Below are 27,338 nucleotides of genomic sequence, written 5' to 3' on the forward strand. Positions count from 1 at the left end.
GCGCGACCCCTCACAAACATTCTGGCACACATTTGTGGCTCGTAGATAGCTTAATGCTAAAGCCCAGCTTTGTCCCTAAGCAATCGTACAAGCGGATACACGCGGTAACTGGTAGATGCCATTGACTGGTTTCTCTCTGCCCCCATTCGCGGCCATATTCTCTGGCCGGAAGTCTCGCGTGAGATACTCTCCACAAGAGTCATGTCCGCCATTTTGTGCGCGTCCCTCCTTACACACACACACACTGTCTCACACACACACCTTATGTGTTATAGGATTATTTTAGTTTCCATATCTAATCATATCACTGTTTATTTTGTAGTTGTAAGTCGGAAGTTTATTGACTGCATTGTATTAATTATTAATTGATATTACAGCATAAATAAACTTTGTTTATATTACAAAGAGAAGTGTTTTGGGTTGTTTTGCATACGGCCAATTTTTGACGGGATGTCAGTGCACGGATTCAAGCCTTCATACATTGTTTTTTTTTCCCAAAAATCGATATTCTTCGGATGTCGATTTTCCTAAAAAAAACATCTAATATTGAGACTGTTTTACTATCTGGTTATTAGTCCCTGATTCCAGGGTGGTGCCACATCAGTGTTAATCCTTATTAATATTCTGTTGATTTTTGATAATTGATAATTATTTTTGATGATTGTTGAATTTGAATGATCAATAAGCTAGTGTTAATTTTAATTGTTTCATTGATGTTAACGATTAACGATTATCTTTGATAATTGTTGATTTAAAGGATTAAAAAAAAAGCTAACGTTGATTCTCATCAATGTTCTATTGATTTTAATAATTAATAATTATCTTTGATAATTATTAATTATTGCTAATAACCAAACTTGCTCCTAAACGTAGCGCACTACATTTACTGGAGCCTCATGAGGTTTTAATGAGTTAGATTAAATTAATTAATTGAAATATTAATTAATAACTAAATAAATAATTACCAATTATTTCTGATAGTAAAACTGATATAAAAAACCAGTAAAGACCTACAGTATTATGCAATGTTCAGCTGGGGTTTCAAAAATAAGTCAGTGAAGTAGCTTTGCACACCTTGTTCATTCACAAAAATGTATTGGTAAAAACATTTGAAGGTAAATAATGCTTTTTATTAAGCTACTGTGTATCATTGTGTATGAAATGTAAATATAAAGTGCATATCAATGAAAATGGTTGAATTTCATTCTCCCTTGTGTTTATTTAATGAAAAACGAATTATATTTTAATTTAATGTCTTTAAAATATTAATCTACTTGGCTATAGTGGCTGTTCGGATAAAATAATGGTTCCAAAAAAACAAACATTTTTGAGCCATTTTAGAGCAAATATATTATTATCGAATATCGTCAATTTGCTGAAAAATATCGAGATATAATTTAAGACATATCGCCCAGCCCTAATATATACACCGAACAGCCACAACATTAAAACCACCTGCCTAATATTGTGTAGGTCCCACTAGTGCCGCCAAAAGAGCGCCAACCTGCTATTCTTCTAACCACAATTGTACAGAGCGGTTATCTGAGTTACCGTAGACTTTGTCAGTTTGAACCAGTCTGGCCATTTTCTGTTGATCTCTCTCTCTCTTCAACAAAGTGTTTCCATCCACAGAACTGCCTCTCACTGGATGTTTTTTTGTTTTTGGCATCATTCGGAGTAAATTCTGTTATGTCTGAAAATCCCATGAGATCAGCAGTTACAGAAATAGTCAATCTTGTGGCAGCAGTCCATAAAATCATGTATATATGGATCAGGAGCTTCAGTTAATGGTCACATCAACCATCAGAATGGGGAAAAATGTGATCTTAGTGATTTGGACCGTGGCATGATTGTTATGAAACTGGTATCGGGTCCGATACCACGCTCATGTACTGGAACTCGTACTCGTAAAAATGCTCTGATACCAAAAACCGATACCATCTGATGTACGAATGTCATTATGCAAACATTCAGCCCACAAATTAATATCAAGTTATGTCCTAGTGAGATTAATTAACCGCAAAAGCTGCGATTTAATGAGATAAATATATAGTTTGCATGTAATTCAAATGTGAGCGCTTGTGAATGTGTGAAGACAGTGTTGTGCTGACTCCAGCTGCTCATACCTTTTAAGGCTCCTCCAAGGCTCATACAGGGGAAACACCGTCATGAGCATTGTGTGCTCTGTTTGTAGCAGAAGACAGTAATCAGTAGGGGTGTAATGATACACTAAGCACATGATTCGGTACGGTTCACGACACAGGGTTCACGGTTCGATACTTTAAATATTTTGAAAAAGAATACTGAAATTAAAACAATACATTTATTTCCTGAAACAGCAACAATGTTCAACAAACCACATGTTTTCTTATTTGTACATTTTGCAATCAAAACTGCAGTAACGGGAATATTAAGTAATGACAGCTTGGCCCTAATATAAATGCCACACATAATTTATCCTGATATGTAAAAATAAGTTTCTTTTGGATAAATTAACACTAACAGTAGTCAAAGTTTACATTTCCTTCTCTGTAAATTACAAATAGAATTGGGCTGTCACTGAAAAATAAACTAGCTTTAGTATGAAATTAGAAGTAGGAAATTTGCACCCTAAATTTCTTAATAGAACTACTAAAGTAACAATTAAACTAAACTTTAAAAGGTAAAACATAAGCAAATAGTTTTGAAACAAATTAGGCGGAATCTGTCATTGCCGACCACAGAAAATGGCCTCATGCCCTTTGCCATAAAAATGCCTATGCATCTGGTTATTTCTTGCACTCTTGCACATGAATGTGACAATGGGGCTGTAAAACTACTTTGCAAAGATGCCTGGCCTTTGATCACTCTCTTTGTCATATGCTGCTCACGGAGTTTGTCGTTGTGGAGACGTTGCACATGCAGCATCATATTGGATGTATTGGAAGATGTGTACTTTATAGTTCTTTTACAGCATTTACATACCGTTCTTGTTTTATCTGTAATCTTTTGCTCGAGCAGTCGTGTTACAGGAAAACCAAAATGTTGCCATACATCCGACTTAAGAGGATGGGGCATCCTCTATTTTCACATCAGTTTCAGCCGCACTCATTATTCAACACCTTTCTGGCAGCAGCTGCTAGTGTGCTATGAAGCGACTCTGTTCACGTCACCGTGTGACTTAGGCGTAGGACGTTGCGCATCATGCATATAGGAGAAAACAGACAAAGAAAAAATATAGAAAAAAACATCCAATCTCCATGACACACATCGTCATTTTTTGAACCGCGATACACAATATATTGTTAAATATAAACCCCTAGTAAACAGTGCAAATTCACATTGTAGCATGAGGCACATACAGAGTACATACTTGCGGTTTAATAATCGGTTTAATAAGTCACATGGCGACTAAACCAGGGACTAAAAACAAAATGTTTTTCATTTCGGTTCGTTCTTAGCAAAAACTGCATTTTTCGTTTTGTCTCATAAGTTCTGCAGCCTCCTTTCCAAAAGGTTACCGGTTAGAACAAAATACAAGTTAAAATTTTTTTTATTTTTAAATGACAGTACTCTGCGCTATGGGGTGGGCAAAATACCAATTGCAGTTTTGCCAGATCTCGCCAGAGAAACAAGTAACATGGTCTGGAAAAACAAGCCCAATATAAGCCACTTGCCTCACCAAAATAAACATAAGCAATTTATTTTTTTCCTATGTGGTGAAGACTGAAGACTTCAGTGAAGACTTGGAAACAACTAAGAAATGTACATTTTACCTCTAATAATGTTTTACTTGTACCTGGATTAGCTGTGCATGTATATGTAGTAATAATATATAGTTGTTTAAAAGGTCTACATTTAGAGAATGCAACATCCACAACGTGCAGTTGGAAAAAGAATTGTGTGATGCAGCAGTTTCCTTCAGGATCAAAGCACGTTTAATTTTTTCGGGCAACATGAAGTGGTGTAGTTCCAGAAATGTACTGTGATAAATCATTTGGCCTTTAGTTTCATGAAAAAAATTATTGGAACAAAATTAACTGGTTATAACCGGCTACCAGCATTTAAAAATAAAGTTTTCACTCCAGAACAATTTAAAATCACTTAGTTCTGGTTTTCGGTTACGTTCTGCTAAAAATTTTGTTTGTTTTTGGTTTTCGTTTTCGTTCCTTGAACCGTTTTTAGTACCTGGTCAAAACAACACAGAAACACTTCAAAATTAAAGGTAAATTTATAGGAAAAAAGTATGACAGAAATATATCACCACTGTAAAGTTATGTAATATTCACTGTAATACTATTACTACTACTACTAATAATAAAAATTATAATAATAAATCAGTAGTAATTGTATTATACTTAAGCAGTATCTATCATCTGTGATGCTCTGTTATGCAATACTTTATTTGACAAAATATAACTCCAATGTTGTATTTTGGATTGTGCTGTAAGTTTATGTATGTGAGCACTTCATTTAATAAAAAGTAATACAATATTATCTTAAATTCATTGTTATATTTTCATGAATTAAAGTTTTTAATTTATTTGTTTAAACACCATTTTGATGATAAAATTGAAAAACTGTTGATATGGAGTAAAAAACAAAAATGGGTATCGGACTCGGTATCAGCGAATACCAAAAATGAAGTATCAGCACTCGTACTCATTCTCAAAAAAATGGTATCGAGACATCCCTAGTATATTTGAACATTCTGAATGTTTTATTTATAATTTATTAAAAACAGAAGCCCTGGAGCATGACATCATATCCTGCTGCCTATGTTTGTAGTGGGGTCCAAAATTGTTTTGCATACTTAAAAGTGTGTCCCTATAGTGAGGAATCTGGTAACTAGTGTTGTCAAAATTACCGGTACTTCGGTACCAAGTCGATACTAAAATAAAACAGATATAAGGATACTAGTGTTTCTGCAGTACTGGTAGTAACGAGCACCGACACTATCTGGTACCAGCGTGCAGTCTGACTGACACACGACAGCTTTAAAATACTCACAGGCTTATTTTGAATGCGTGCTCTGTTACTGCTTTTATACTGAAATGGAAAATGTATCAAATTATAATCGTGACATGTCCTAGTGTGATTTATTAAACCGCTGACGTCTGCAATCTTAGTGTGGATGAGCTGCATACTTTGTATAAATCCGACCGCTCAAACACTGGAAACTCCACAGACATTGAGAATCATTCACGTTGTATCAGATGACAGATCAGAGCACTTATCCATTGTGAACCACGCAGCACATGTAAACTACATATTTATATAATGAAATCACTGCATTTGTGCTTTAATCTCAAACTTTATTTATATTGCATTTAAAACAACAGTGTTGACCAAAGTGCTTCACAGTAATACAGTTTTAAACATAACATTTCAAATTTACCACATACACAAACACAAGTAGTCTAAAATACAAACACTCCAAAACTGTGTCCTACATATCATTTGTCAGACTCAAAGAACAGTGTAAAGAGATTACATTTCAGATGTGACTTAAGTCTTCATTGATCACACTGGGCCATGTCAGAACTGTTTATCCGGTAAAGTGATGCTTCCAGCTAAAAACACGTCTTAATAAAAGCACAATTCAAAATAAAACTAAATGCTTGAAATTAAAGAAATTGTTATAGAAATACAGTATATAACAACTGTATAGTAAAATGTAAAAATCACTGTAATAATAATATAAGAATAATAATCAAGCAATAAATCACAAGCAAGACTGCTGTTGAATAAAAGTAAAAAAAAATAAATAAAATGCAATAGCATGTTGAAAACTTTACTCAGTGGTAAAGACGCTGGCTACCACCCCTGGAGTTCGCTAGTTCGAATCCCAGGGCGTGCTGAGTGACTCCAGCCAGGACTCCTAAGCAACCAAATTGGCCCGGTTGCTAGGGAGGGTAGAGTCACATGGGGTAACCTCCTCGTGGTCACTATAATGTGGTTCGTTATCGGTGGGGCGCGCGGTGAGTTGAGTGTGGATGCCGCGGTGGGTGGCGTGAAGCCTCCATGCGCGCTATGTTTCCGTGGCAACGCGCCCAACAAGCCACGTGATAAGATGGTCTCAGACGCAGTTGGGATTCGTCCTCCACCACCCGGTTTGAGGCGAATCACTACGCGACCACAAGGACTTAAAATCATATTGGGAATTGAGCATTCCAAATTGGGAGAAAAAGGGGAAAAAATCCACACACCAATTTTTTTTGTTTTTCTTGATTAGACACCATTTTGTTGATGTGGTTAAATTAATCTTTAAAACATGGAGTTCTGGAAAATAATAATAATTATTCAACTATAATTATTAAAATATTCAACTACTAAAATTAACTAAACTGGTGTGTTCAGTAGCACATTATCATATTAGCATATTTTTGCTGTGATATCGAAATTGGTACCGAGAACCGTGAAATTTCACGGGTTGAAAGTAGTCTACAACTACTGAAATGTTGGTACCGTGACAACACTACTGGGAACTTTAGTTTGATCACTTTTTTTCTTTATTTAATAGACACAGTAAAAAAGGGAAATTGTGGTCAAAAGAGGACATTCAAACCCACATTGCCCAAATGAGCACCATAGCTTAACATGCCATGCATTAACCACTAGGTCATGGCTCCAACAGTTCTCTAACTTTGTGTTGCAGTTGTCCATAAGCGGTATTGGTTCAAAACTGTTCACGTAGGCAAAACAGCTAAGAGAAATTCCTCATCAGGGAACACTTAGAGGGGGAGTGGGGTGGGGGGGACTCCTCCACCCCCTCATTCTACATTTGCTTCATTAATAAGGCAGCCAGGCTGTGTGTGCTTTCAACACTCCCACTGCACAGACTTAACTGCTTGTGTGTTTGAGAGAACCAGAGCAGATCTGCTGGCCTGCAGGTGTGCAGCAGAGGCCAGAAGTCTGTAGTGCTTGGGGCTCTATTTTAACACCTAAAGTTTGAGAGTTTAGACCCAGGACAGAGTGGTTTGAGGTCTTAAAATGCTTGGATGTTTTCTCAGGGGTGGGTGTGTCACATTTAAGACCGTTCGACCTCTGACTTCTCAGTCTGTGCAACCCACATGTTACGAGCTGTTCTCCACCCAATGCTCTCAGTAAAGGCACATCAAGATCCAAAACACAGACTGGCCACAGGAACCCAACATTCACACCTGTTTGGTAGATACATGGGTCCTCTACCATCATTCTTATCCCTTGTTTGATATGAGGACTGTACATGCATTGTTTTTTTTTGCCTTATTTGTTTGCGTTTTGTAGTGTGGTTTGGGAAAGTTTGTGTTGTTCAAGTTATCAATAGACCAATATTAGGAGTGTAACGATTCACTCATCTCTGGGGTTGCAGCGGTATACCGGTTTCATGGTATACCACGGTATGAAAATTGACGGTTTTCATACCATGCAGGGCTCAACTCTAAGGATTTTTTCTACTGGCCCGGTCAGTCCAGTGCTTCAGATTTTTACTGACCCTGCCAAAATTTTCACTGGCCCCAACACAAAAACGATAACTAGCTGTTTTTTCCATCATGGCTTTAAAAATGTGTCCAAAGATAAATATTTTTTACATATATTATGTTTTTAAGACAATGCCCCCCAAACTGAATCACATTTATAATTTGCAAGATATGATTTATGCCTTATGTAATCCCATATAAATGCTTTACAGATATAAATTCATAAATACATCATATTAACCTCAGCCATCCTGCCATTTGCACATGAGTTTTTAAGCCAAGAGTTCTGTGGAGGAGATGATTGGCTTTCGGTCCCCCGTTTAGTCATGCTGTCATGCAACTTTTGCCCATATGTAGTGTAATCACACACAGGATCAAAGATTTAATCACTGAGTTAAAGATGTGATTATTGGCTGAATGTAATAAACATATGAATCCCTGAGAAGAGACTTGCTACCAAATCGGTTGTGACGTGTAATACACATTAGGGAGATATTAGACCTAATCTTTGAATTAAGAATTTGTATATAACATGAAATCAGACAACCTAAAGACCGACACTGACTGATGCACAAAGCACAAAAATACCTGTACGGTCCAGAAATGAGAAATGTAACTGGTGTTTCATGAGGATGATATGAAGTAGACTGTTTTGAATATTCATCTTCACCCTGCAGCTGAACAGCTCTGATAATAATAGCATAATAGCCATAGTGATCTTGCTTCTTTTCATATCAAATGCCATTATAATGTGGAATTAATGTTTACATTTTGAAACTAACCTAATTAAATGTATACTTATATTTTGGATACTGAGCAGCTCATGATTTCCAGGCACATGTATAACTGGGGTTTCACAAAGTTTATTACATTTCATTCAGCGCTTCATCTCTAAAGGCAAATTAATGAGCGAAAATGTGCCCTTTTTTTTTTTTTTTTTTTTTTTTACTGTGGGAATAAAACTAGCACTCTGTGCCTTATTGAGAGCAAATGCAAGTTAAACAGTCTACACTGCATGGAGAGAGATGATGATGAGACATATGCACGGAGAGACATGGATTTTCAGTCCTATAGAATGAAACTGTTGATTTTTATTTTTTTTTGTGTTCCAATGTGTGGATTATTGCTTTTCACCTACATGTAAAAACGAAAAATATGGGTATTTCACGCACTATGAGCACGGAATGTTCGGGGATACTTAAAATGTTGCACAAGATGTGCAATCCCGCTACGAAATTCATTGTGTTTTTTTTTCCCTTCTATTTTCTACACATTGGTAACAGCTGCTAGGAGAGTGCGCTCAGTGTCTGCACGCGACTGTGCCTTGGCGCGTCCAGTATAGTATGCATTTGCGCGTCTTTGGGAGATAAATATACTCACGCTCGCTCCTCGGTTAGAAGACTTCGTTCGCGCCGTGTAATTTTTGTGTTCTCTTGCTTGTTGTTTGCTTGCACTAATGTTATAAATGCAGCACTGGCCCGATCAGGCAAGTGACAGTTCTAGCAACTGACCCGAATCTCTCTCACACTGGCCCCGGGCCATTGGGCAGTCCTTTTTGTCGAGCCCTGCCATGTACATTTGCTTATCTACGGTATTGAGAAAAAAATGCAACCGGACGGAGAATCTCACCTGCGCTGCGCATCTCCATTCCTCCTCGACTGCCTGTCAGACTCGTCAACTTGCGCCACACACACACATGCTGTGGAGAAAATGTCAGAGAGAAGTGAGGCGAGGGGGTCTGACATAAGTGAGTGTGTGTGTGTGTGTGTGAGTTAAAGCAGTGTTTCTCAACTGGTGGGTCGCAGGTCTATTCGGACTGGGTCGCGGACAGCAGGGAAAGAACAATGCCATGGTTCTCCCATTGAAGATATTTCGGCAGCTGCCCAAGTGATAGCCTATTTAGGACTGCCGAGGCAGATTTATTGATAATCTCGCAATCAGTTAAAGAACGGAACCAGCTCGCGATCATGATGTGCTCTGCTCTCTGGCGTGCACGTGCAACAACCGGGGCTTCCCTCGATATTGTGTTTACGAATCGGACATCATGGTTCACGCTGTGTTTGTTGTTGCGTGCAGCCAGCGAGCTCATATCATCGACAGAAAGGGTGAAAAGCGGCGTAAGACACACTGGGGCTCTAAAGATGTATTCAGTAACTCACAAGATGATATCTGGTGAAACCGCATATGAAAGCACACATCCATTTAGATTTTAAATTATTGTTGCAATCATTTATGTTTGGCCGCATTTGCAACCATTTTAGTCGCAGTCTGGAGCCCTGTGTCATTGAATTTGCTTCGGTGGTCTGAAAAACTGTCAGTACCTGAAAAATGCTGTTTCTTCAATTCTCTCAATCTCACGTGAAGCCGTCCCACCTGCATTCATTTATCCGACAGAATGTGTACCACGTACGTGTTATGTGAATAGAATGAGGTGCACATTTCTTGCCACACGGTGGCGATTTTTCATTACTGCGATAGAGAATATAATCCAAAATATATACCGGTTGCCAAATTTCTACCAACTTATTATCTACTATTTACTATTTATCTATGACTTGTATAAGTCCAATCTCCATGATGTGCATCGGCACATTTTTTAACCATGATGTTTCATGCCACGATAAACCGTTTAACCCCTATCCAGTATATCATCCAGGCTGATTAATCGACTGATAGCCATTGCTGACTAATAGAAGTGTTACTTCCAAAGCCTGTCAGCAGCATTAACATTTTTTCGTGTGTGAATTTTGTGAAAATATTGTATTGAAGTACTAAATATTGTTGTGATTGACAGATATGGCTTTGTTAAATGGCTGATACAGTTATTTAGAAAGCAAGATGGCTAATATAAATGTACATTTACTGATAGCAAATAAGATGTACACCAAATGTTTCAATTTAAATATGCTGTATTCACAATATACACTAAAGATTCACAAAAATATTAAAAAACAGAACATGTGCGCTATTCATAGACAGAATGACTGACAAATTCTAGTCAAAATGACTAATTAAGAAAAAAAATTGACATCGGTTTGTCACTAAAATATTGTGTTGAATAAGATTACATTTTATTTCAACAATTTTATTTACTTTAAGTCTCATTTTGTTACTCAGATTTGTGTGATCTCATTTGCTGTCATAAAATTATGTACTGTATATATCTAGATATTGGTTAAATCCATATTGATTACCCACTCTGGTCGTCACTGTTCTGATAGATTTGTGTTTTGGTGAAAATGTTGTTTTAATCTCTCTCTCTCTCTGTCTCTCTCTCTCTCTGTCACTCACAGCTCCCTATTAAAACAGGACAACAGAGCACCCACACCAAAGTGAGCACAGAGCACAACAAAGAATGTCTGATAAACATCTCCAAGTACAAATTTGCCCTCGTCATCAATGGCCTGACCAACATACTCAAAAATGTGAACAATATGGTAAGTCCAGTCAGTAACATTCAAGTTGCCCACTTAGTTAAATGAGTTTTGTAGTTCCATTATGTCACAGTTTTTGATTATGCATTTTTGTATGTTTCATTCGTAGCGGATCTTCGGCGAAGCTGCCGAGAAAAACCTCTACCTCTCCCAGCTGATTATTCTGGACACACTGGAGAAGTGTCTGGCAGGGGTGAGCAGCCCATCCTACCCAAAGTGGACTTGTCCAACCAATCCCATTTTTTCACTGTCCTACATCCTGCCTTCTGTTACACAATGCAATTTCAGTTTTATAGCTGAATGCAAAATTGCTTTATAGTCTCAATCGTTCCATGATTACCTGCCCACACCCTGACCTGAATAAGAACACAGAAAAGACTTATCTCATTGCAATCTTATGGCAAAAATTAAATTGAAAAAGAACAAACTTGATGTAAAGCAACTGTAACAAACTCCAGTGACTATTTTACATTGGGAATCTCTAATTATTTTGTCTTTGCCTCGTTGGTAGAAACATTTCCAGAAATGGTCCATGATTGCTCATGAACTCTTGTGTTAGTCGTAGATATGGAGCCCTGGTAAAACAATTAAATACTTAGCTTTTACTCCCAGATGAACCGCTCAGGACCAGCCATTGCAGGAGATTATTACATTTGCAGGTGTTTCCTCGTCTTGAGATCATCTTGATTTTCCTGTATAGATTTTTCATTATTTCGCTTGCTCAGAAGCAAGACAGCTAGCTGTACACTGTTCTGTGCATTTGGTTTGGCTTATGCAAAATGTGACGCTTTCTTGTGTCAAACTGTTTTTATATCGAGTTTATATGGAGAGATTTTTAATTGAGGATATATTTAGTAAATATAATTAACTTTTCTCCTCTATTTTTCAGGATTACATTTTACAAAAATCAAAACTCAATATAAAATTATGACAAGGGTTCATAAACTTTCTCAGCTTGGCACTCAAATATGACATTTTGTGTTTACCTGGGACCCACTCTTACAAAGCCTTGCAATATGCTGTATTTGATATATCCAATAATTTATTCGCTTTTTTATGACTAAAACAATTGTGATATAGACAGACTTTTAGAGCAATCATAATTATTTTTTCAAACTCAAAAAAACATTTGACTGAAATTAAACATTGGAACATGCACACAAACATGCACACTCTTAAATTGTAGATAATAATAATTTAAAAACATCTATTGAAACTGATAAAAAAAAAATTCATCAGTTTTTAACTGGAAAGCATCATATTTTGCAATTGCAGCCCCGTAAACATTTACCAGCGCAACCATACTTTCTACTAAAAATACTATAGTTACGAAAGTAATGTTCTGTTTTACACAATACTAGTCAACGTTAGTGCTTGGCACACATCCAAAATTTTAAAGCTCATTTTAGCATTTAAATGGGCCTTTTTATCTTAAATTTGACGAGTATTCAAATTTTGAATTTTAATTTAACGGGTTTACAGTAGCATAAATATGGCTTCAAAGCTAGAAGTCATGGACCAAAAATTACATAGCTCCCATTATGATTTCATGGATTTTTCAAGTTCTGGTGGTAATGAATGTTGACTGATTGCTCCACCATCATTGTTACACATTCAGGCACTTTGCTTGACCCCGTCAGTACAAGCGTGCAGGGCATTGATCCACTAATGTGTTAGTTGGGTGCTTTGTCATTGAATTTCTGTTCCGTCTCTTTCCTGCTTGCTGCTGATCCTAAAGCACTTTTCCCTCACTGTAGCCTCAGTCTGGTTTTCAGCTCACTTGTGTTGGCTGATTGATTATGTTGGTGTATTAGCACATTCTAGTGTAGTGTCTACAAATAGATGTACATGCTCTGGTCCTTGAATGAGAAGAATGGGTGCGAATTACATGGTTCAGAAGCTGGCCCTGTGAAAAACAATTAACCCAGATTATATCAGACCCAACCACTTTTAGACTTCAACTTTAGTGATTATACATTCAAGGTAAGTAGCAAAAATTGTGAGTCATTGCCCCATGACAGATAAAATGAAGTTATCATTTCTAAATTTTGTGTACTTTAATTTTACTGTCTTTAGGATAAATAGCTTTAAGCATTCTTGAATTTGTTGCAAAACAGTTTAAAACAAATAATTTTTATATAATATTTTGTTAACAAAGTATACTGTAATCACAGAAAAATAACGTATATGTATGTTTTCACATGTTCATTCTTCAGCAACCCAAGGACTGCCTGAGGCTGGATGAGGCCATGTTGGTGAAGCAGTTGTTGCCTGAGATCTGTCACTTCCTGCACTCATACCGTGAGGGCCAGCAGCACGCTGCTCAGCTACGCAGCTCGGCATCCGCCGTGCTCTTCTCCCTCAGTTGCAACAACTTCAACGCCGTCTTCAGTCGTATCTCCACCAGGTATGTCTAAAACTCACCAGGGTGTTCCACAGGGCTCTGTTCTAGGCCCTTTTTCAATTTGTTTAAGTCCCAAAATACCCACATAATAACTGATTAAAATGCTTATTGTCAACATCTGGTCACATTGTTGTGCTTTGTACGAATGTTGGGCTGTTTTGCTTGGTTAGCTACAGTTGTAGATGTTAAACCCTTGATGTTATTTTACTGATGTCTCCTCACAGATTGCAGGAACTCACAGTTTGCACAGAGGACACAGTGGATGTCCATGACATTGAACTAATACAGTATATCAATGTAGACTGCTCTAAGTTAAAGAGACTGCTACAAGGTAAACAAAACTCTGTTTCATCCTATCTGGACACAATGATTTTTTTTAAATTGCATAAATGAAATGCAGTACCATAAATACTACCTAGATGCATTTGCATTTTCATTATGATTAGGAGTGCATTTAATGCCCATTACAGAATGCTACTGTCAATCGTGGAGGGGGTTTAAATGTGCCTAATTGTCATAAAAATAATGAAAAAATTGAATAAATCTTAATGGTCTGAAGTAGTCTCCATTTTGGGGTGAAATATTACTTGTATATTTATTGAGTTTTCATGAGTTTTACCCTTACACGTAACATGAAAATGCTCCCTTGTGTTATTTGATAATGTCTTGATTGATTGCTGATAACTTCTCATATGTTCCCTTTAGAAACAGTACTCAAATTCAAATCTTTGAAAAAGCCTGCGCAACTTTCAGTAATCAGCAGTTTGGAAAAGGTATGTACTTCAACATTAAAATAGATTTAAACATCCCTTAAATTATACTCGTTAATTTCAGATTGAAGGTAACAAATAGTTAATATACATTATGTTTGTGTCAGGCCTTCTGGAACTGGGTAGAACACTACCCTGATGAGTTCACAAAGCTCTATCAGAGACCCCAGGCAGACATGGCTGGTGAGTGACATGATGATTCATATCTGCATGCACTCGTTTACCAGAGTGTTGAAGTTCTTGTCTAGATGTGTGAGGGGATATGTTTGTGTGCAAATGCAGACTGTGCAGAAAAGCTGTTCGACCTGGTGGACAGCTTCGCAGAGAGTGCGAAAAGGAAGGCTGCGGTGTGGCCGCTACAGATCATTCTCCTCATCCTCTGTCCAGAGATTACTCAGAGCATCACCAAAGAAGTGGGGGGAGAGGAGAAAGCCAACAAGGTCAGAGGTCACACACACAAATACTTCTGTTTCTACTCCAGTTTGTCTGCATACTTTGTTGGACAGCACAATTAATTGATACAGATTGTGCAGAGGCGATTAAATAATTAAAGGGATATTTCACCCAAAAATTAAAATTGTCATCCTTTACTCTCCCTCATGTTGTTTCAAACACACATGACTGACTTTCTGCTGTGGAACAAAAAAGATGTTAGGGAGAATGTTAACCTCAGTCACCATTCACTTTTATTATATGGAAAAAAGATGCAATGAAAGAGAATGGTGACTGAAGTTAAAATTTTGCCTAACATCTTTTGTGTTCCACATTAGAAAATGTGTCTTACGGGTTTGGAACAACACAAGGGTGAGTAAATGTTTACAGAATTTTCATTTTTGGATTAACTATCCCTTTAAAATTAGTCTCTAGGCCTGTCACTAAAGCGAACTGGTCTTGATTAGTGAGTTTTAAACAGTCTGATCCACAGATGCATGATTTTAAGTTTCACTTCTGTTTGTGGTGGGCTGGTCCACATAAATGAGTGCTAAAGAAACAAAACCTGACACTCAAAAAGGAGATTTAGTACTAAAGCTGAAAACATTTTCTGTAATTTGGTGTTATTTTGGATGCCATGCCACATACTGTTATTCATCAGACATGGTTGAGTTTTTTTTTTTTTTTTTTTTTTTTTTTTCAAAATCTATAAACCTAGACCAAAATTTCTAACTGTAACTTCTCCAAGAGCTTTCAAGCTACATCCACCAAACTTGGCACAGACCTTCAGACTGTTCTTATTCAGGTTGCTATGTCTTCTCTAACTGATCAGCAGGTGATCAAAGATCCCCAAAATCCCATAAACTTACATCAACGGAATGTTCAAATGGACCAAGACTATTCAAACTTGAACTGTACAATAATGTGAACATCCATCCATCCATCGACAAAAATGATCTTGTTTATTTTAATAAATAAAAAGATAAATCAAAGCTGAGATTCCGCACTCCTTTTAACATCCTTTTCTTTACATTCAGATAAATTAAATATACATTTTGATCACATATAGCACGGATGCACAAAAAACAGACTTTTCTCTCGTTAATAAATGAAACGCAACACCTGTGCCAGTCTGTGAAATGTGCGTTAAACTCTTAAAATGACAGAACCATTATAGCGCTTGATGAATGTAAACTTAATGTTATTACTTGTAAATTGTTCACATTTTTTCAAACATTGAAAGCTCATATCATTATTATATATACAGTTTCAAGAACTAATATTAATTGATAGAATGTATCATTCTTATATTTTTAAAAAGTTAAAATGTGATTATGCTAATCAAGACAAATTATTAAAAAGTAAATATACACTTTCACATCAGTTCTATTGCTTGTTCTGCACCTGATCAGCCTGAATGTAGCCTACTATTTCTGAAGGCTTATTTGTTTTGTATATGTTTTGATCTTTCTTATAGTGGAAGGTATATGAAAAACTCTTATGTAAACTTTGAAGATTTATATTGTGTCTTTGATGAGAAATTATAGCATTTTTCAAAAAAATAAACCCAATTTCTATCATACTTTGTCATTTACAGTTAAAGTCAGAAGTTTACATATACCTTCGCCAAATACATTTAAACTCAGTTTTTCACAATTCCTGACATTTAATCATAGAAAACATTCCCTGTCTTAGGTCAGTTAGGATCACTACTTTATTTTAAGAATGTGAAATGTCAGAATAATAGTAGAGATAATGATTTATTTCAGCTTTTATTTCTTTCATCACATTCCCAGTGGGTCAGAAGTTTACATACACTTTGTTAGTATTTGGTAGCATTGCCTTAAAATTGTTTAGCTTGGGTCAAATATTTTGGGTAGTCTTCCACAAGCTTCTTACAATAAGTTGCTGGAATTTTGGCCCATTCCTTCAGACAGAACTGGTGTAATGGAGTCAGGCTTGTAGGCCTCCTTGCTTGCAAATGCTTAATTCTGCCCACAAATTTTCTATCGGATTGATGTCAGGGCTTTGTGATGGCCACTCCAATACCTTGACTTTGTCCTTAAAGCTACACTATGTAACTTTTGGACCTCTAGCGATTAAAAAATAAAACTGCACGTGTCTTGCGGAAGGACATTGTTTTGGTTGTGGTTTGGCTCTGCTCCTCTGCGCGGATGAATGTGGTTCAAGGCACCAGTGTACACATGAATACAGGACATCTAATCAGAGCGAATGGACAAATAAATAATGAAAGAAAGGAAAAGACGGATATCCGAAAACATGTAATCTGAGCAGGTAAGTGCCATATCTTACGCTGTTGTCTTGACTTATTGGAAACATTGATGTTTTTAAATAAATGACATTACAAAATTTAGGCAACGATCGTTAACATTAGACACAATGATTGCTAGTCTGATAAGGTCAAACATTCTAAAGTTTTTATAACTGCAGGATATTCTGGCCAAATAGATCACGGTAGTAACTAATTTATAGACTGTCATTGTTACCAACCAGTGGTCAACATCATGTCAAGACTCACATGTCCTTGGCAAGCCTAGAACTAAAGGATTTATTTATATAAATTATTGCTGTTCTAAAGAAAAATAAACACGTGTGCTAGCAAGTGAAAAGTTCTGCACCGATTACAGTATAATTATTTCACTACACAGACACAGACGTGTGTGTGTGTGTGTGTGTGTGTGTGTTTGATTACATAACTATACATAAACCATATCAATAAAATATCTTACCTGTTGAGTAAGAAAAACGCTATCTCTGGGTTGCTTTCAGATCTCTGAGTTGTCGCCACCTCTGAAAAGCCAAGCTGATGTTGATTCTTGATGTTGAGCTCTGTCGCTTTATCTTTTTGCTTGTAGACTCTGCTCTGTTCGGGGTTTCTTTGTTTTTACAAAGTGATTCTCCGGAGGTTTGTCGTTTTGAATGATCCATGGTCAATTTTTCTTGTTCATGTGACAGCAAACTTTCAGCTTTAGCTACTCCCACACGCGCGCTACAGTAGCCGGATCTTATTTTCTCTGTGTATGGATATGACATCAACACGCACGGGCGAATTACGTATGTATGCAGTTTCCTGCAAAATCCATAATGTATCTACACATGTAGGCTTCTGTAGTCTCTTGTAGTCCACGCAGTGTTGTCGGCTTGAACTGGTCCATAATAGCTTGATTAATTAACTGTGTAACTTTAAATATTCGGGGGGAAAAAGCGTTATTGCTAAAGCAGACATCAACTCTAAACAGATAAACAGCACCTATTTATTATTGATTGACTATTTGCAAAGCATTGACGAGCTGCTTACAATACATTATTTTACAGCATTTGTCCACAGTGGTGGATTTAGGCATGGGCAGTTGCCCAGGGTGGCATCTTGTGGGTAAAGATAAAGTATTTTCCCAAATCAGTTGGCAGATAGAGAAAAAAGATTCAGAAAGAAATCTCAGTATAGACTATTATTTCTTTAGATGGGGATAATTTTAAATAAAGCTAAATTAAATTGAATTGACAAATTGAAAATGAAGTAGAAATAAAAACTAAATTAAAATTAGAAACATTAACCATTGTTGTAATGACAAACGCAGCTTTCACTTTCTTTAGTCTATGTTTGAGTGGAGGGAAAAAAGCAACAAATAATTGAAATGTCAACAGAACACAATAAGAAGTGTTTTGAAGGACAGTTGAAGGATGACTCGGTTTATTAAAGACTCGGACTCAACTAAAGTGGACTCGAACCCAACCCTAATTAAAAGTGAAACAATCGGTCTATAAACAATTGTTGGAAAAATTACTTGTGTCATGCACAAAGCAGATGTCCTAAACGACTTGCCATAACTATAGTTTGCTAATATTAAATCTGTGGAGTGGTTAAAAAATTAGTTTTAATGACTTCAACCTAAGTGTATGTAAACTTCTGACTTCAACTGTAAGTGTTATCCTATCAAATTGAGATAATATCGAATCGGTTATCAAACCGAATCGTGAGAACTATATCATTCCACCGTTAGTAAGGAATGTCCAGCAGGTTTCTTAGATTAACAAAGTAAGCTGTTTTTTTTTTATATACAGAAGTCTTTTGTGGACAGTCTGCGGAAGGCTCTGGGACAGCACAGCAGCAGCAGACAGTTGACCGAAAGTGCAGCCGTGGCTTGTGTAAAACTGTGCAAAGCCTGCACTTACATCAGCTGGGAGGACAATTCAGTCATCTTTCTCCTTGTTCAGTCCATCGTCATGGACCTAAAGGTAAGGGAGGAGATATTTAACAAAACGGAGTGAATACAGATGCGTAACCTAAATCTGCTTGATGGAAACTTGAAATTTGATTGGGGGAGTGATATTTGGGTGTGCCACTTTTGTTGCTGTTTGTGTGTAACCTTGGTCGGTCTGTTATCCCAGGGTCTCCTGTTTAACCCCACTAAGCCATTCTCGAGGGGTGCGGGCTGTCAGAGTGCCGATGTGGATCTCATGATCGACTGCTTTGTGTCGTGTTATCGTATAAATCCTCGTAACAACCAGCACTTCAAGGTCAGTTTAGCTTCCCTTAAAGTTTCCAGCATGTTTAGGGTCACCAGGGCATTACATCATTAAGAGTTTTTTTTTTTTTTTAGTTGAAGTTGATCACTAACCAGACATTTAAAGTCAATCAAACTCATATTTTTCAAGCCCTCCATTTCCAATCAATTCTTAATGAATAAAATCAGGTCCGCCTTACATTTCACTCAAAAATAAGTCACATCATGGAAGTAAATGGGTTGGGAATGCTGTTTCATGTTGACATGTTGATTATCACTATAACGGCATACTGAGCAAGTCAAATTTCATTTGAACAGTGTAAATCAAAAACCAAAAAAATTATAATGTATATGTAATGTAGATGTAATATAATTGTCATACAGGTGCATCTCAATAAATTAGAATGTCGTGGAAAAGTTCATTTATTTCAGTAATTCAACTCAAATTGTGAAACTCGTGTATTAAATAAATTCAATGCACACAGACTGAAGTAGTTTAAGTCTTTGGTTCTTTTAATTGTGACGATTTTGGCTCACATTTAACAAAAACCCACCAATTCACTATCTCAAAAAATTAGAATACATCATAAGACCAATAAAAAAAACATTTTTAGTGAATTGTTGGCCTTCTGGAAAGTATGTTCATTTACTGTATATGTACTCAATACTTGGTAGGGGCTCCTTTTGCTTTAATTACTGCCTCAATTCGGCATGGCATGGAGGTGATCGGTTTGTGGCACTGCTGAGGTGGTATGGAAGCCCAGGTTTCTTTGACATTGGCCTTCAGCTCATCTGCATTTTTTGGTCTCTTGTTTCTCATTTTCCTCTTGACAATACCCCATAGATTCTCTATGGGGTTCAGGTCTGGTGAGTTTGCTGGCCAGTCAAGCACATCAACACCATGGTCATTTAACCAACTTTTGGTGCTTTTGGCAGTGTGGGCAGGTGCCAAATCCTGCTGGAAAATGAAATCAGCATCTTTAAAAAGCTGGTCAGCAGAAGGAAGCATGAAGTGCTCCAAAATTTCTTGGTAAACAGGTGCAGTGACTTTGGTTTTCAAAAAACACAATGGACCAACACCAGCAGATGACATTGCACCCCAAATCATCACAGACTGTGGAAACTTAACACTGGACTTCAAGCAACTTGGGCTATGAGCTTCTCCACCCTTCCTCCAGACTCTAGGACCTTGGTTTCCAAATGAAATACAAAACTTGCTCTCATCTGAAAAGAGGACTTTGGAACACTGGGCAACAGTCCAGCTCTTCTTCTCCTTTGCCCAGGTAAGACGCCTCTGATGTTGTCTGTGGTTCAGGAGTGGCTTAACAAGAGGAATACAACAACTGTAGCCAAATTCCTTGACATGTCTGTGTGTGGTGGCTCTTGATGCCTTGACCCCAGCCTCAGTCCATTCCTTGTGAAGTTCACCCAAATTCTTGAATCGATTTTGCTTGACAATCATAAGGCTGCGGTTCTCTTGGTTGGTTGTGCATCTTTTTCTTCCACACTTTTTCCTTCCACTCAACTTTCTGTTAACATGCTTGGATACAGCACTCTGTGAACAGCCAGCTTCTTTGGCAATGAATGTTTGTGGCTTACCCTCCTTGTGAAGGGTGTCAGTGATTGTCTTCTGGTCAACTGTCAGATCAGCAGTCTTCCCCATGATTGTGTAGCCTAGTGAACCAAACTGAGAGACCATTTTGAAGGCTCAGGGAACCTTTGCAGGTGTTTTGAGTTGATTAGCTGATTGGCATGTCACCATATTCTAATTTTTTGAGAGAGTGAATTGGTGGGTTTTTGTTAAATGTGAGCCAAAATCATCACAATTAAAAGAACCAAAGACTTAAACTACTTCAGTCTGTGTGCATTGAATTTATTTAATACATGAGTTTCACAATTTGAGTTGAATTACTGAAATAAATGAACTTTTCCACGACATTCTAATTTATTGAGATGCACCTGTATATGTGTTAGGATTTTAACCCTAACTCTAACTGAACAGAGAATTATTAAACAAATTTCTTTGCTAGGTATGTCTGGCCTCAACATCTCCTCCTACCTTCCATTTCGTCCTGGTTAACTCCCTGCACAAAATTATCACTAATGTAAGTAGGACCTTATAAAATGGGTTCATAGTTGCTACAGAAGTGTACTTATTTGCAGTATTAAGGGCGTTTCCTGCATGTTAACCTTCAATACTCATGTTCCCTTTAGTCTCACCTGGACTGGTGGCCGAAGATCGACGCCATCTACTGTTACTCAGGAGAACTGCGCACCATGTTTGCCGACACACTTGGCAGAGTGATTCAGAGTCTCAGTGCACATCCACCTCTGAGGACGACATCAGTAAGACAAGCTGTATTATATCCTGATGAGACACATTGACCACACACACATGCATTGATGCCCATCTAATCAAACTCAAAGCAGGTGTCATGTATTTTGCTTTTGCTTAACAAAGTTGTGTGTTTGTCTGCAGAGTATGACTTTAAAGGAGAAAATGACAACCAGTTTAAAGTTCAAAGAGAGATCGACAGATCTTGACTCCCGTTCTCTGCTGCTGGCCCTGGTCAAACTCATTCACGCCGACCCCAAACTAATGCTGCATGTGAGTATGGAGCAGTAAGAGGGATATAATGTTATAATGTGTGTTTTGGTAAATTAGTTAAGTTGGGTATCTTTTGTGAATTCACTGTGTAATAGTTAACATAAAACCTGTTGGTCCTTTAATTCATATAAGCTGCTCTAATCCAGCTGTGTTTGGGTTTTTTCTTGGCTAAAGCTTTCCTTATTGTTTTAATTATTTTTAAAACAATTATCCATGGATTATCCAGATCGGGTCTTACATGTGGATTTATTCCATTTTCAAAAGAATGGATCATTTTGTAACAAAGTGGATGTGAATGCTTGTAATTTAGGCCTAAATAGTTTATTTAGGTAACTTTTCTAAGCCTAGGAGTTGCATTTTAGTTTAAGGAAATTTAGAAAGAACTACAACCCCAATTCTGAAAAAGTTGGGACAGTATTGAAAAAGATGATAAAAACAAGAAGTAATGATTTGTAAATTTGATTCACCCTGTGTTATATTGAAAGCACTACAACAACACATTATTTGATATTTTACCTTATGAATTGAATTGTTTTTTTTGTTTGTTTTTTTGAAAATATAGACTCATTTCAAATCAGAAGATTGCAAAATGCTCCAAAAAATTTAAAAAAGAGGGCAATTTAGGGCTAATAACAATCTCTGACAAGTTAAAATAACAAGCTGATGTCAAACAGGAGATGTTAAACAGGTGAGGCCATCATGTTATAGTATACAAGATCCAAAAAAGCCTAGTCCTTCAAGAGCAAGGATGTGTCGAAGCTGGCCAATTTGCCAACAGTTACGTAAAAAAAATAATCCAGTGCTTTGGGAATAATGTTCCTTAAAGACAAATTGGAAGGATTTTGGGCATTTCACCCTCTACAGTGCATAAAATAGTTAAAAGATTCAAAGAATCTGGTTAAATCTCTGTGTAAAGGGCATCGCCAAAAACCACTTCTGTTCTCCACTATACGTGTGATCTCAGATCCCTCAGTCTTATAAACTGTCATGTGTCTGTAATAGAAATCATGATATGGGCTCAGGAATTCTTCAGTAAACCTTTTGTCAGAATGTTTGGCGCATTATGAAGCACAAAATACGACTATGAAGGCCTTTTACAATTGCTCAGTTGAAGACCTGCATAATGGATGAATGGGGGAAAAATGTGCTTGCTACACCTAAACTTGTTATTACTTGCTTTCAATATAGCACAGGGTGAATAGAATGTAAAAATCACTCCATTTTATTGTTATTAGCATTTTCCATTCTATTTCAACTTCTTCGGAATTGTGGTTGTAATTAATGCTGATTAAATGTTACTGTACGGACTGTTTTCGCACCACCAGAATCCAGGAAAACCTGGTCAGGAAATCCAGAACAGCACAACTGAGCTCATCAAAGGTCTGGTCCAGCTGGTTCCTCTTACACACAGCACAGAGCTCTCACAGGAAGCCATGGAGGTAAGATCTCCTGTTCTTCAGTAAGATTTCTTTTGTTACCCCTGATTTATCTTTATTCATGGTTGTTATTCCTCAATATACTGAGCTGTTATGATTTAGATATTTTTTCAGTGCAAGAAACTTAATGGTGCCTTTGTTGTTACCCAGGCGCTTTTGGCGTTACATCAACCAGAAACCATTGAGCAGTGGAACCCTGATGCACCCATCGAAACCTTCTGGGACATCAGGTGGGCAACACATGAAGAGATTTCTCAGCTGTTTGGAGGAGGTTGTGCAGATGAACTATCGGTTGATGATTTGAGTGTGTTTTTTTTTTCTCATCTCAGCTCTCAGGTGTTATTCCTGATCTGTAAAAAGCTGATTGGCCATCCAATGATCAACAGTACAGAGATACTGAAGTGGCTCAGGGAGATTCTCATATGCAGGAACAAGTTCCTCCTCAAGAACAAGGTGAACGCACATTCTGAATTTGCATAGACATCTTTTCAAAGCTACATAGTTATCCAGAAATATTATTATTATTATTTTATTTTTTTCATTCAAATTACTCATACTTGATACTGATATGGGAGTAAAACAAACAATACACTGACTTCTAAAGCCACTTTTTGTATTGTCTAATCAGTGCTTTACTCGTTTGCAATAATTCAAAATGTTTTAATCAGAATTTTATATATATATATATATATATATATATACACATACATACACACACACACACACACACACACACACACACACACACACACACACACACACACACTACCAGTCAAAAGTTTGGGGTCACTTGACTGAAAAGTTTCTCATGATCTTAAAAATCTTTTGATCTGAAGGCGTATGCTTAAATGTTTGAAATTAGTTTTGTAGACAAATATATAATTGTGCCACCATATTAATTTATTTCATTATAAAACAAAAATTTAATATAAAAAAAAAGTTTTTGAAATTGATGACTTAGACCAAATAATAAAGAAAAGCAGCCAATAAGTGCCCAACATAGATGGGAACTCCTTCAATACTGTTTAAAAAGCATCCCAGGGTGATAGCTCAAGAAGTTGGTTGAGAAAATGTCAAGAGTACATGTCTGCAAATTCTAGGCAAAGGGTGACTACTTTGAAGATGATAAAATATAACACAGTTTTGTTTTATTTTGGATTTTGTTTAGTCACAACATAATTCCAATAGTTTCATTTATGTTATTCCATAGTTTTGATGACTTTACTATTATTCTAAAATGTGAAAAATATAAAAAATAAATATTAAGTGTTTCAAAACTTTTGACCGGTAGTGTATATATATATATATATTTATATATTATTTAAATTATTGCATTTTATTGATATTGAATTATCATTATTTGGGGACCTTTCTCAGCAAATATTGATGTGCGATTAACTAGATGAATTAAACGGCATGTATTGTAATTAATTTGATTAAAAAAAAATTATGGATTGAAAGCCCTAAATATTATTTATGAAGTGGTTAGTTTAGACCCTAAATTCATATACACCGTATATATTCATATACACTGAAAACCCTAATAAGTTGACTTGACTCAATTGAATGAGTAAGCTTGTTCCCTCAATTAAATTGAGTAATGGTGTCTCCAAAACTTGTGTAATTATGTTCATATAGAATGAAGTTAGCTAGATGGAAGTAGATTAAAGTGATCATTCCCCCAATAATGAAAATTCTCTCATCATTTACTCCGTTGTGCCATGCCAGGTGTGTATGACTTTCTTCAGCAGAACACATTTGAAGAAAAATAGAAAATATCTTGGCTCTGTAGGTCCTTAAAATGCAAGTGTATGGTGATCTGACATTTGAAGCACCAAAAAGCACAGACAGTCAGCATAAACATCATCCATATGACTCCAGCGGTTAAATTAATTTCTTTCAAAGCAATACGATGCTTTTGGTTTGAAAAAGATCAATATTTAAGTACTTCTTAACTATAAACCATCGCTTACGGTCAGCAGCAGAATACGCATACAAGAGAGTGGTCTCTCGTGTGACGAATTCGTATTGGCATGTTACGGACGTAATCTCATGTTTTTCTCTTGGTTGAGATATCCAGGGAAAGCACACAAACGCACAATTGTGAAAAACAAACAGATACAAATACAGATCAAAACCAACAAAGCTTCTGTACAGCGTTCCTCCTAAACGGTAAACAGCGCAGCTCTTCCGGGTGTGTCACACGTGTGTCAATTCTCGTGTGAACATGGCAATGCGATTCAGCGCGTGCATACTGCTGATCGAATGTGTAGAGATTATTTAGTTAATATAGATTGAGCTTTATTGCCAAATATGCTTAAACACACAAGGAATTTGTCATGGTGACAGAAGCTTCCAGTGCAAAGAAAATGCAACCATATATACATACATACAAACATATACATTTAAACATATATACATATAGTGATTGTGATCATTTAAAATGTTCAGAGAATAAATGGATGAATTAATTAAACAGCGCAGCTCTTCCGGGTGTGTCGCACGTGTGCCCCACGTTTGCTAACATGATTCAGCACGCACATACTGCTGCTGACTGGAAGCGATGCTTTATAGTTAAAAATTACCTAAATATTGATCTTTTTTGCATTGAAAGCAATCGTGTTACTTAAGAAGACATTAACCGCTGGAACGTATGGATGACGTTTATGTTGACTGTTCTTTTAGGAGCTTCAAAGGTCTGATCACCATCCGCATGCATTGAAAGGTCCTACTGAGCTAAGATATTTTTCTAATTTTCTTCAAATGTGTTCTCCTGAAGAAAGGCATGCATACATTTGTGCTCAAAATTTGCATACCCTGGCAGAAATTTTGAAATTTTGGCATTGATTTTGAAAATATGACTGATCATGTCTTTTATTTAAGGATAGTGATCATATGAAGCCATTTATTATCACATAGTTGTTTGGCTCTTTTAAATCATAATGATAACAGAAATCACCCTGATCAAAAGTTTACATACCCTTGAATGTTTGACCTTGTTACAGACACACGAGGTTACACACACGTTTAAATGGCAATTAAAGGTTAATTTCCCACACCTGTGGCTTTTTAAATTGCAATTAGTGTCTGTGTATAAATAGTCAATAAGTTTGTTAGCTCTCACGTGGATGTACTGAGCAGGCTAGATACTGAGCCATGGGGAGCAGAAAAGAACTGTCAAAAGACTTGCATAACAAGGTAATGGAACTATATAAAGATGGAAAAGGATATAAAAAGATATCCAAAGTCTTGAAAATGACAGTCAGTACTGTTCAATCACTTATTAAGAAGTGGAAAATTCGGGGATCTCTTGATACCAAGCCAAGGTCAGGTAGACCAAGAAACATTTCAGCCACAACTGCCAGAAGAATTGTTCAGGATACAAAGAAAAACCCACAGGTAACCTCAGGAGAAATACAGGCTGCTCTGGAAAAAGATGGTGTGGTTGTTTCAAGGAGCACAATACGATGATACTTGAACAAAAATGAGCTGCATGGCCGAGTTGCCAGAAAGAAGCCTTTACTGTGCCAATGCCACAAAAAAACCCAGTTATAATATGCCCGACAACACCTTGACACGCCTCACAGCTTCTGGCACACTGTAATTTGGAGTGACGAGACCAAAATAGAGCTTTATGGTCACAACCATAAGCGCTATGTTTGGAGAGGGGTCAACAAGGCCTATAGTGAAAAGAATACCATCCCCACTGTGAAGCATGGTGGTGGCTCACTGATGTTTTGGGGGTGTGTGAGCTCTAAAGGCACGGGGAATCTTGTGAAAATTGATGGCAAGATGAATGCAGCATGTTATCAGAAAATACTGGCAGACAATTTACATTCTTCTGCACGAAAGCTGTGCATGGGATGCTCTTGGACTTTCCAGCACAACAGTGACCCTAAGCACAAGGCCAAGTTGACCCTCCAGTGGTTACAGCAGAAAACGGTGAAGGTTCTGGAGTGGCCATCACAGTCTACTGACCTTAATATCATCGAGCCACTCTGGGGAGATCTCAAACGTGCGGTTCATGCAAGACGACCAAAGACTTTGCATGACCTGGAGGCATTTTGCCAAGACAAATGGGCAGCTATACCACCTGCAAGAATTTGGGCCCTCATAGACAACTATTACAAAAGACTGCACGCTGTCATTGATGCTAAAGGGGGCAATACACAGTATTAAGAACTAAGGGTATGCAGACTTTTGAACAGGGGTCATTTCATTTCTTTCTTTGTTGCCATGTTTTGTTTTATGATTGTGCCATTCTGTTATAACCTACAGTTGAATAT

The 27,338-nt window shown here is 37.0% G+C and overlaps 1 protein-coding gene across 6 annotated transcripts in view; it reads left to right on the forward strand.

Annotated features, from left to right (window-relative positions):
- LOC127430221 (neurofibromin-like) overlaps positions 1 to 27,338 on the forward strand; it is a 174,288-nt gene that overhangs the window by 19,438 nt on the left and 127,512 nt on the right. For all 6 annotated transcript variants that reach the window (XM_051679820.1, XM_051679821.1, XM_051679826.1 and 3 more), the window contains exons 2-16: positions 10,736 to 10,879; positions 10,986 to 11,069; positions 13,093 to 13,283; positions 13,505 to 13,611; positions 13,986 to 14,053; positions 14,158 to 14,233; positions 14,333 to 14,490; positions 18,566 to 18,739; positions 18,893 to 19,021; positions 21,039 to 21,113; positions 21,223 to 21,354; positions 21,488 to 21,616; positions 22,942 to 23,055; positions 23,203 to 23,282; positions 23,382 to 23,505. In XM_051679820.1, coding sequence (XP_051535780.1) covers positions 10,736 to 10,879; positions 10,986 to 11,069; positions 13,093 to 13,283; positions 13,505 to 13,611; positions 13,986 to 14,053; positions 14,158 to 14,233; positions 14,333 to 14,490; positions 18,566 to 18,739; positions 18,893 to 19,021; positions 21,039 to 21,113; positions 21,223 to 21,354; positions 21,488 to 21,616; positions 22,942 to 23,055; positions 23,203 to 23,282; positions 23,382 to 23,505 — 1,785 coding nt within the window. The remainder of the gene's footprint in view (positions 1 to 10,735; positions 10,880 to 10,985; positions 11,070 to 13,092; positions 13,284 to 13,504; positions 13,612 to 13,985; positions 14,054 to 14,157; positions 14,234 to 14,332; positions 14,491 to 18,565; positions 18,740 to 18,892; positions 19,022 to 21,038; positions 21,114 to 21,222; positions 21,355 to 21,487; positions 21,617 to 22,941; positions 23,056 to 23,202; positions 23,283 to 23,381; positions 23,506 to 27,338) is intronic.

The sequence above is a fragment of the Myxocyprinus asiaticus genome, chromosome 39 (genome assembly GCF_019703515.2).
Source record: "Myxocyprinus asiaticus isolate MX2 ecotype Aquarium Trade chromosome 39, UBuf_Myxa_2, whole genome shotgun sequence".
NCBI classification, from domain to species: domain Eukaryota; kingdom Metazoa; phylum Chordata; class Actinopteri; order Cypriniformes; family Catostomidae; genus Myxocyprinus; species Myxocyprinus asiaticus.